At 43.5% G+C, this 10857-nt stretch overlaps 1 protein-coding gene across 1 annotated transcript; it reads right to left on the bottom strand.

Annotated features, from left to right (window-relative positions):
• Positions 1-2290: 2290 nt before the first annotated feature.
• On the bottom strand, positions 2291-3578 carry LOC124542798. The gene is made up of 2 exons (XM_047120684.1): positions 3498-3578; positions 2291-2971 (listed from the first exon to the last, which is right to left on the bottom strand). Exons 1-2 carry the CDS (start codon positions 3576-3578, stop codon positions 2291-2293), a joined length of 762 nt encoding a protein of 253 aa, XP_046976640.1.
• Positions 3579-10857: the final 7279 nt, after the last annotated feature.

Raw genomic sequence — 10857 nt, 5'->3', positions numbered from 1 at the left:
AAAGGAACATAAACAATATATAAAACAATCGGCGCACGTGAAGCAGTGCAGGTGTTCACCCTCCGGCCATCAGACAGCCACGCGTGCCGGTAACGGCAAGAGGTGTATGCTCGATTTTTTAGTGTTTTACGATTATTATATTATGTAACATGCACTCGTGAATTCATGATAAAGGAAACGTGCGTTGTTTGCAGAGAACAAAATGAAAAAAATATTAATAAGGTATGTTAATGCACACTATTATAAAATAAATATAATTTTTAAAAAAACGTCTTGTCATAACCTAAAATTCATTTTTAGACCACCTTCACAAAACTTTGTGCGATAAATATAAATGAGGGAGCCGTCTCGGGAGCAGCAGCATGCACGAATGTTGGAACAACATGGTACACGCGACGGAGCCATACTAATTGGGTAAATAATACAATCTAACAATATATAATAGTGGAGAAGAATTGTGTTTCATATGTACACATTTGTATGTTCAATCGTATATTAATAAATAATTTATTATTTATTACTAAAAAAAAAAAAAAAACAAAAGGAAGAAAAAAGAACAAAAAAATAATAAATAAATAAATAAAATCTGGTATATATGTACATATTTTAAATGTGCTATTGTGTTTGAAGTTGTAAACTAAATAAATATTGCTTATATTTAACACGAAACGAATTAATGGTTTTCAGGATCCGAAGCGGAGGCGGCAGGTTGTTCCAGCACTTCGTCGCTGCATAACGGAAGCTGCCACGAAACGCCGCTGAACGATGCGATGGCACATTTAGCATATAGGCTCTCGTAGGGTACCTTTTATTACTTTCTTTTGTCCAGCTCAATTTCTTATATAGATACATGGGGGTTTTATTGTGAATAACACCGAAGAGTAAGGTGGCAAGATGTAATTGCCTGCGGTGTTCCATTTTAATCATTCGTGCGTCATTAAGGTATGGCGTGACATGCGCGGGAGGTGGTACGTTAAAACAGTATCGGGTACATGCGTTTTGTACCCGCTGAATAATATTTTTTGTTCGCGCCAGCAGTCGAGGCCCTATAACAGTATCAGCATAATTAAACTTTGATAGCACTAAGGTGTCGCACAGTTTTATACGCATTTCTTTACTAAGAATATCCCTTATTTGATACAAAACTTTTAATCTGTAGAAGCAATTACGAGCTGTATTAATTGTATGTTTTTCAAACCGTAATTCCTCATCGACCAGCAAGCCTAAATTTCGCACTTCTATGACGCGCTCTATTCTCTCACCTTTTATATGTATGTTTGGATTTGCATAGCCAATTTCATTAATTTGATTTTTTGTGCCTAATATTATATATTTGGTCTTGCTGGGATTCAAGATGAGGCTATGAGAATCTGACCACTCTGAAATACGGCTAAGATCGTCATTTAACTTTTGAATAGCCGTACTAGCATCGGTTGTTTTAAACGATATGTAAATTTGAATGTCATCAGCATAGATATGATATTTACAATATTTAATATTACGCGCAGATATACCTCGTTTCACATAAAAACCCACACCACCACCTCGCGATCTTATTTCCGGCGGTCGTGGGATGTGACGCAGTCGGTAGCCGGGCACATTTGGGGCTCTGCCGTCCTCACCCTGCCGTAACCAAGTCTCATTTATGGCAATCACATCTACTTGATGCCGCTCCACTAGTACTGCGAACTCCTCGTGGTTTGAGCCAAGTGAACCCGGGTTAAAAAGGCCAAACTTAAGATTATTTACCTTAACCATGGATAATGTTTTATAGTAAATAAATAATGAAAATAAGAAATATAAATAGATTTAAATTCATAACAAATACATATACATATATCCATATGTATAGCGGTATAATACAAGCGATTTTTCAATAAAAAATACAATTTAACAGTAAATAAATAATGAAAACAAAAAATATAAATGCATTTAAGTCCATAACAAATACTTATATACTTATTTATGATGGTATCGTATAATTTTTTTCCCAATAAAGAGTATTTTTTAAGAACATAATTTAAAAATTTTATATCTGATTCAAATATCAAGTATTTAATCCCCCGGAACACGGCACTTTTGCTTTTATTACATATTTGAAAACTAAAAACACTTATTGAGAAACAGCTAAATCTATCAACGTTTTTATAAGCAATTGTAATACAATATATAATTAAGACTTTTGTACTGTTATTTAGTTTTAACACAGACCTATTGACAAAATGTGTATTATTAAATAGGGCGTATCTTAAATACGTTAAATATAACATCAAAACCATTGCAAACCAATTTAAATTGTACCAAAAAATTTACAGATATCTTTTTCCGTATGTATCCGTTGAACTGTCGTATTCGCCTCGCGCCGCATATATATTCTCCCGTCTCGAGTCCATATGTAACGCCAGCCAAGACGTTTGCCTTCTTCCTTGGCTTTATAAAAAAGCGTACGATTATGTCGAGTAAGATGCTCGTTAATATGCACTCGAGAGGGATTGCCGTCGATGACGCCGGAGGTGTCAGTTCCGCGCCGCACCCGCGCCGCCTTTATAATGTCATCACGCAGAGACCGCCGCGCCAGTCGCATGATCACCGGCCGCGGGCGCCGACGCTCTTCACTCGATGACAACAGACGTCGAGGTCCCACACGCTCGGCGCTAACGATGTCGCGGGCGTCGAGTGGGACACCCAATTTGCTCGAGATTGCCTGAGATAGGTGTACCACATTCTCACCATTATATTCTGGTAAACCCGCTATTTGGACGTCATTTAACAACGAGCTCTGTTCCCGGTCATTGATCTCTGTTTTTAGCTCCGTGATAATGTCCTGTACCTGTGAACTGCCATGTTGAGTACAATTGTCAGATAATTTATTCTCCAGGGACGACACGCGTTCTTCTACCATGTCGACTCTTTTATTGAACTCTGACATATTTTCATTAAGCCTGCCCAACTCCAGCCTAAAAGAGGTCATCTGCATTAGAATTGACAGCAAGTAAGTTCTTCTTAATATCACATTCAGATAATTGAGAGAAATTAAAAGGGGAATATGTCATAGGAGTATTTATGGCTGAAAGAAAACTAAGAGTATTAGATTTTGTAGTAATATCAATAGTAGATGATGAGATGAAATATTTATTGAGTTCGTTAAGGTCGAACGTGCTTAGATTAAGGTTCTGTTTAACCTTGCCAACTCCCAAAGACTTAAGTAATTTCCACACTTTAGCGGAATCTTCTTCCTCAGTGACAGATTTGTGAATATGGCGTCGTTGTGCATCTCTACATGCCTTGTTGCAGCGATTCCGAATTTTTTTATAAATCTCCCTGTTACTTGAAGTCGGATCTCGTTTGTACTTTGCTCGAGCTCTATTTTTTAAATCTCATAACAACTTGATTTCAGCGGTCAGCCAAGGAGCAGGCAAATGCTTAACACGCACAGGTCGTATCGGAGCATGTTTATCAAATAACTGTGTCAAAAGCGAATTAAATATAGCTTTTACCTTTTCATCCACCGCAGACGTGCTAAACACCACTGACCAGTCAATCTTAGCCGCATCATCACGTAAGCGGTTCAGATCCATGTCACTAAAATTGCGCTGCAGAAGAATTCTTGACTTTGCTTTTGGGGGTCTAATTTTGTAAGAAAGGAAAATTAAGTCGTGATATGAAAAAGCATCGACAGAACATTGTCCATGTTTCTCAACGTGTCCGGGCGAGGAAACAAGAATAAGTTCAAAAAGGGAAGGAGTTGAGTTAGGAAAGGAATGCGTAGCATTTAGGGGGAGGATATGCATATTGGCCGAGTTTACAAGAGAGCAGAGGCGTGAAGACCTGCTGTCTTGCTTGAACAGGCAAGTATTAAAATCGCCCATCAACACTGTATGACCATATTGGGGAGTATATAATTCCAGAAGATTTTCAAACGAACCAAAATAGTCAATAGTAAGTAATGGGCTATAATAAACACCTAATAAAAGTTTTGTGTGAGAGAATATGATCTCAATGAAAATATGTTCGGGGCCATGACCGTCACATGAGACGGAAGTGTTAATAATGGTAAAGGGGATATAGGGTCGCAGGTAAATTGCAACACCACCCCCTGTTCGGCCAATACGATCATTGCGGATAAGATGGAAACCAGGAAGAGAGTAGGAAGTTGAGAGTAGACAAGGTTTCAGCCAAGATTCTGATACTAAAATAGCGTGAATGTTTTTATTATGGAATGAAGGTAACATATCGGAATAATGAGCAGGGATACTTTGCGCATTAATATGGATGATGTTAAAGGTTTTTGGTAGATCATGGAATTGGGAATCAAGAGTTTCGGAGAGAGAATAGAGAAGGAATACCGTGAAAACTTAAATCATAACTGATCACACCAGTCGAAGAAAAAAAAGAATGATGTCGTTATTGTCGCTTGTCATAATAAATATATATATATATATATTTATTATAATATGTCATAATAAATATATATATTTAGGCTGAAATTTGGCATGCAGGTAGATGTTGTGATGTAGGCATCTGCTAAGAAAGGATTTTGATTAATTCTACCCCCAAGGGGATAAAATAGGGGATGAAAGTTTGTATGAAACTTTGTCAATTTTTAACCAGTTGGGCTGAGACTTTGCATGCATAAAGCTACTTTAATGTAAGCTTCTTTTAAGAAAATGTTTTGATAATTTCCATCCCTAAAGGATTAAAATAGGGGAAATTTTTTTTTTTTTTTTTTCATAAATCTCCTTAGAGTTTTGACTGATTGAACTGAAATTAAAGATTGGAGCTACTATGATGAAAACTTTCGCTCAAATAGGATTTTGACAAATTCATCCCTCATAGGGATAAAATAAGGGATGATAGAGAATGTAAAAGTATTATTTTGAACCTATCACTACCTAATGAAACGAATAAATTAAGACAAACGAAATAATTTTTAGTTCGAAATGTTGACAATAGATGGCGTTGGTAGTATTTTAAAACGCGCTATCGTTGTGTTTTCTCTTTTTTTTTTTTTTTATCGCTGGAAAAACGCATTACGCGTTTCCCCCACATGATGTTGTATTGTGGGGGGGTATGTGGGGCTCGCCAGCGCTGAAGGCACCGGAATACCCACTAAAAAACCAGCGGTACCCACTCCGTCTCTAGGGGGGGCATCACGGGATCGCTTACGCATTCTACCGTGACGTCCCGACAGTTTTTTTTTTTTTTTTAAACAAATTCATACATCCACGGGCTCACAATTGCCCGTGCCTTTTTTTACAATTGACTTATCTTATTATTTAATTTTATTTAAGGCGTACATGGATTTACAGTAGTCACTAATCTTACATTCTAGCTTATTAACTACTGTAGATCGAAGAGCAGCCAAGATCTCCTCTGCCTCCGAGTCTTTTTACCGGAGGCTCTCGCCCGTACTGACATTATAGATATATATACTTAAAATATTTATATATTAATATTGTTATTTTTTTTTTTGTTTTTGGTTTTTTGTTTCTTTTTTTTTTTTTTGGGTTTTTTTTTTTGTTTCTTAATACTATATTACTTATTTCTAATACATATAATTCTTAGCTTACTTACGTTTAACGACATACAGACGTACACATTTATTTTATAACTACATTGAGGCAAAAGGGGAAAATCCATCATGGACGCCTGGGAATGGAGGGCCCAGGCAGTACCGGACTCTTACCGGCTAAAAACCCCTTCTGTCAAACTGTAGGTTATTTATTTATATTTTTATATTTTATCACTATTTATCTAATGGATTTCTGCTTACTATCTTAGTTTATGTTATTAATACGGATAGGATACGGATCCTGCACCGTCCCGAATCAAAGTGAGCACAGCCTCAGCGACGGTGTTATTTCGCTGGTGTATAGCCATTTTTAAGCTGTGCTCCATGATGGTCTTACTTGTAGCCCCCACCGCTCGGCCGATGAAGTGGCCGATTGCGTCGTCATAACAGTCCGTATAATAGGCACAGGTGTTGGTGTGCCTTGTAATAGCTACTACGGCGTGAGGTACGCTCCGATGTATGCTGAGCCCCACGCGTCTGGTTTGGACGATGATGACTTCGCCATATGTCTGTCCCTGTGCTTCATGGATGGTCATGACGCGTGACCCTTCGCCACGGCCGTATCCCTGGTCTATCAGGAGTTTCTTTTCCTCCTGGGTATAGACCAGGTATAGGGTTCCGGCTTGGTCGGTTGGTATTTTCGCGCCAGTGAACCTATCCATTTTTAGGGAGTGGACGACGGGGTTGGCAGACTAAATGGCTCTGTAGACGTCGCTGATGGCATATGCGACGTCCATGGGGCACCGATACGTGCAAGAAAGCTCACGGGTGATGTTGGTTGTCAGGTTTGGTCTGCAGTACCTCATTTCGAACAGATTTTCTCTGTCGATGTAAGGCAGCTGGTTGATATCTCCGACAAGTGTTACTTCTTTAGCGCCAGTCAGTCGAGCCGCCATCACTATGGCTCCAAAATGGTTCATGAGGGCTTCGTCAACCGTTAGGCGGTCGCACTTTATATCCTCATGAAGACCATTTACCAGAATTGAAGCCATTGTGCGTACCCTTGATTTGGCTTTGTGTCCAAATCGGTTCGTTAGATGTTCGCGTATGTCTTTGGCGGCTTCCAGTGTTGTGGTGGCTACTACTTCAGTATCCTCGTCGAAGTTCTTGACGATGTGAGCAGTCTTCCCGCATCCTGGTACTCCGTTGATCCAGGATAGTCGTGGCAGTTCCCAGTCCACAAGGGGTGCCTCGTTTTCGGGACCTGTTGAAATGGACTTCGCCATCTCCAGTATCCTGTCGTCGAGCATTATCCTCGTGCATGTGGCCACTACCACGATAGGGTCTCCGACTGGTGTGAGAAACTTGAGAGGAGAGTCTCCTCGCCCTTCCGCTTCGACCAGGCCCACGAAACCTTTCGCAGCGCTATATGCAGCCATGTACCGCCCCGACATTCTCCCTTTGATGGTCTGGGATGTGTCGTTGTTGTAAATGGCCGCCTCGGCTTCTTGGAGCTCCACCTCCAGCAGCTTTTCATTGGCTCGCCGGTAGGTCTGCAAGATTTTGTTGCAGGTGGCTAAGTGGACCTCACGGGTTGCTTTCACTATAGCCTGGAACTCCACGTATGCATTCACTGCGTGGTCTCGCGGGTTTGACGCTGGTGTCAGCTTTGGTGGTGTGACTTGTCCCCGATCGGCCTTTGTTGAACCTGTGCGAGTCGTTTTGGGTTTTCCCGAGTCGTTCGACCTAAGGAATTCCCTCATCGCCGTCGCTTTTTGGTTTGTTGAGGTCGACGACCCGGGGTCAGTTTTGGGCGATTTTGACTCTCTGTTTCTCGGGGAGACTATGTCCTAAATCTTATTAATCAGAGCCATTTGTGGTGCTCGGAGGTCGGGCTCTTTGCGGGTGTATGAGGCTTGGGCGGATCTCTGCGCCGCCAACTTGTTTTGAAGGCGTTCGGATTCACTCGGAGGGGACTCCATGGTAGTCGGTACTGTAGAGGGGAGAGATGGTGCGGCCTTGGGTTTAAGAAAACCTAGGTCTTCCCCTCTGTCTTCGTATACAACGACCTCGTGTGTTGTTGAGGCTGTAAGGCATCCGTAGTGATCTGCTACGTCGCCTGTTTCAGGCCCGACTCTCATGGCGTCCACGCTTATCCGACGTGGAATGCCGTCCTGGGTCTCCTCACCAATTTTCGAGAGCTGTGAGCATGCGAGTGCAAAGGGAGTTTCCCTTCCCCATTCGAAAAGCGCGACCACTTTCTTTTTTGATCGCACAAGTCGGCAGGTCAGGGCACGCGGCATTTGCATGGTGAGCGCATCGATGGTAGCGCGCTTGATGCTCACTTTTGATGTGCTCCCTTTGATTAGTAAGGCTAGTCCAGGCGACACTGTCACGCGGTCTGAGTTTTCCCATCGACAGAAGCTGATGCCCAAACTTTCTGATTCTTCGCTCATGAAGAGAGCCACGCCTTTGACTACAATACCCGGAACTCCACGTTCTCCTACGTCTTGTGTGAGTTCTGCGAACGCATCGTAATGTATGGGTTGTAGGGGCGCGGTAGGATGGTTTCTCTTCATGAGTAATCCCCGCATGGTGTTGGAAAGAGCCCGCAGCCTCCGCCTCAGGGAGGTCTGGTCCGTATTCTGTGGTGTTTGTGGTTGTGGTTGTGATGTGGTGTCTGGTGGTTGTCGTGTTGTAGTTGGATGTGTGCTGTTGTGTTGGTCTGTTGCGTGCTGTGCAGGATCGTTGTGTGTCGATTGTGGATTGGCGGTTACAGCTGGTGCAGATGGTTGGGCGGTCGACGAACTGTTCCTTTTTGCGGCCAATTGCACGGCTGTTCTCGCGAATGTGAGGAAGGGTGTTCTTAAGTCCTCCTTGTCCATGATGGTGTGGAGTGTAGACTGGTTGAGGGTGATGTTTGTTTTCATTTCAAACGCCAGTCTGTCTCTTCCGAATCTTGGACATTCCAAGATTAGGTGGAGGATTGTTTCCTCACATTCGGGGTCGCAGACACATGAAGGACTGTCTTTTATTTTGAAGCGGTGAAGGTACGCCGCGAAACCTCCATGACCGGTCAGTAGTTGAGTGTCGACGGGTGTAATTTTCGACGTTCTTACCCCTTTTTTTTCAACTTTTACGTCTGGTAAGAATATTTTTGTTACTGAACCGGTTTCTGAGGAGTCATAGCGTGCCTGCCACTTTTCGACTGTCTCTTCACGTATCCGCTTTTTGACATACGAGATTGGAACTCGATCGTAGTCAGGTGCAGTTTTTTTCGTTAGGGCCGCTTTTTTGGCGAGTTCGTCCGCTCTTTCATTGCCCGGTGTTCCTGCGTGGGCCCTGAGCCAAAAGAACCGCAAACTTCTGCTCTCCTCTCCGATTTGCCGTATGCACTCCTTCATCTCTATTGCAAGCGGGTGCGTGACTGATGGGCACCTAAGCAAGTCAAGCGAGGATCTCGAGTCGCTCAAGATGTTAGCGTAGCGATGTTTCGATTTCCTCACCATTATTATTGCTCTGAGGAGCGCGTACATCTCGGATTGGAAAACGGTGTTGTGCGGCTCCAGTCGGAACGTGGAGTTTCTGGTTTCCCTTCCCTGATCCCACCATGTTAGGGCAGCGCCGACTTTCCCCTCAATTTTGCTGCCGTCGGTAAATATTAGGGGGCCGACAATATGGTGTTCATCCAGGGTTTGTGGGTCCAGACTCTCTAGGCAAGCATACTCGGTTGTTATGAGTTGCGATGGATGTGGGTTTTGTAGAGGTCCCACTCTGCGCTCTATTTCACGTCCCGGTGGGATAAGGTCCACACAGTAGCCTTTTTTGATCTTAAAAAGGGTGGCAGCCTCTTTGACACGAAGATCGAGGGGGAGTTGGCCTGATAGGATTAGTGCCGATGTCAGAGATACCGTCCTATACGCTTTACAGATCTTTTGGGCGAAGCCTCGTTGCAGCGAGTTTAGCTTGCTTTGTATCATAAGTTTCTCGACTGCAGGAGACCAAACGCTTGCCGCGTAAAGAACGATAGGCTCTATCACTGCCACATATATGGTCCTGACGATTTCTCCATTTAAACCCCAAGTCACTTTCGCCGCGCACGCGAGTTGTTTGTATATGTCCGCCGCCTTTTTGCAGGTTGCGGATACATGCGCATTGAACGTAAGCTTGGAGTCTATGATGAGTCCCAGTAGTTTGATCTCAGTCACTAGGCTAAGCGGTGTGCCGCACATATGAATGACCGGGGCATCGTACTTCAGCTTCTTTGTTAGCACCATCGCGTTTGTTTTGTGTGGTGCGAAGCTCAGTTTGTTTCCAGTGCCCCATTCTTGTACGGCAGCTAGGGTGGATTCCGCTGTTGCTTGTAACTGGCTGGTATGATGGTTCGAGAAAACCAGGACCACATCATCCGCAAAGGCCTGACAATAGACCCCTTTTGTTGCCATCTCGTGAAGTAGCGAGTCCAGGATTAGGTTCCAGAAGGTCGGTCCACCAATTGAGCCCTGGACACATCCCTTCGTGGTTCCCTTCTCGCTGGTCGCTCTGGCATAGTTCACTATGACTCTTCGGTCTTGGAGGTATGATGTCACCAAGGCGTATAAGTTCCTCGGGCAATGTTTTTTGACCAGCTGCTTTTTAAGGGCAGGCCACCATGCGTTGTCGAAGGCGCCCTCTATGTCGAGCGATACCAGAAGTACTATTTTCTTGGATCTAATCTCCTTCTGGATATGCCCGACCAAGTCGTAAAGGGCGTCTTCCGTTCCACGCTGTGGCATAAATCCGTACTGGCTGGGATGCAGGGTCGGAAGAAGATGGTATTGAAGCCTTCCCACCAAGAGTTTCTCTACTATCTTGCCGAGGATTGATAGAAGTCCTATCGGCCTGTAGGATTTCGGGTGGGTGTAGTTCTCTTTGGCTGGTTTCCGGAGGATGCACACGTGGGCGACCTTCCACTGATTGGGGAAGTAAGAAAGCATCAGGCATTTGTTTGCCAATGCCAGAAATACCTCCCTGTCACAGTTTATGGCCGCGGTGCATATGTCAGACGTCAGACCATCCGGACCTGGGGCTTTCTTTGGATTAAGGTTCATAAGAACCATTTCCAGCTCCGCGGTGGTGAATGGTGGATCGTCGTCCGACAGGTCTTGGATTTCCTCCGGTGTTTTGTTCTCCGCGATCGCTCGTATTGATCGCTGTTTGGCGTTTTCGGTTTCTACAGAGTCGTCTGGATAGAAAGTGCGCGCTAGGAGTTCAGCTGATTTTTCAGGTGTTAGTGTTTCTCCAGCTGAATCCCTTAGGAGTAGATCTTCGCTCCTTTTCGACGTCTTCCTTATTACCCTGTATAC

The sequence above is a fragment of the Vanessa cardui genome, chromosome W (assembly GCF_905220365.1).
Source record: "Vanessa cardui chromosome W, ilVanCard2.1, whole genome shotgun sequence".
In the NCBI taxonomy this organism is placed as follows: Eukaryota; Metazoa; Arthropoda; class Insecta; order Lepidoptera; family Nymphalidae; genus Vanessa; species Vanessa cardui.
Note: the sequence above shows the minus strand (reverse complement) of the source record. Positions and strands in the feature narration are given on the sequence as shown.

Bases quoted from the DNA above. Each gene is read 5' to 3' on its own strand.
- LOC124542798 (XM_047120684.1), bottom strand. From the start codon at position 3,578: ATGGATCTGAACCGCTTACGTGATGATGCGGCTAAGATTGACTGGTCA. The intron at 2,972-3,497 runs GTAAAAGCTATA...ATTCTAATGCAG, and splicing joins CGTCTGCGGTGGATGAAAAG to ATGACCTCTTTTAGGCTGGA.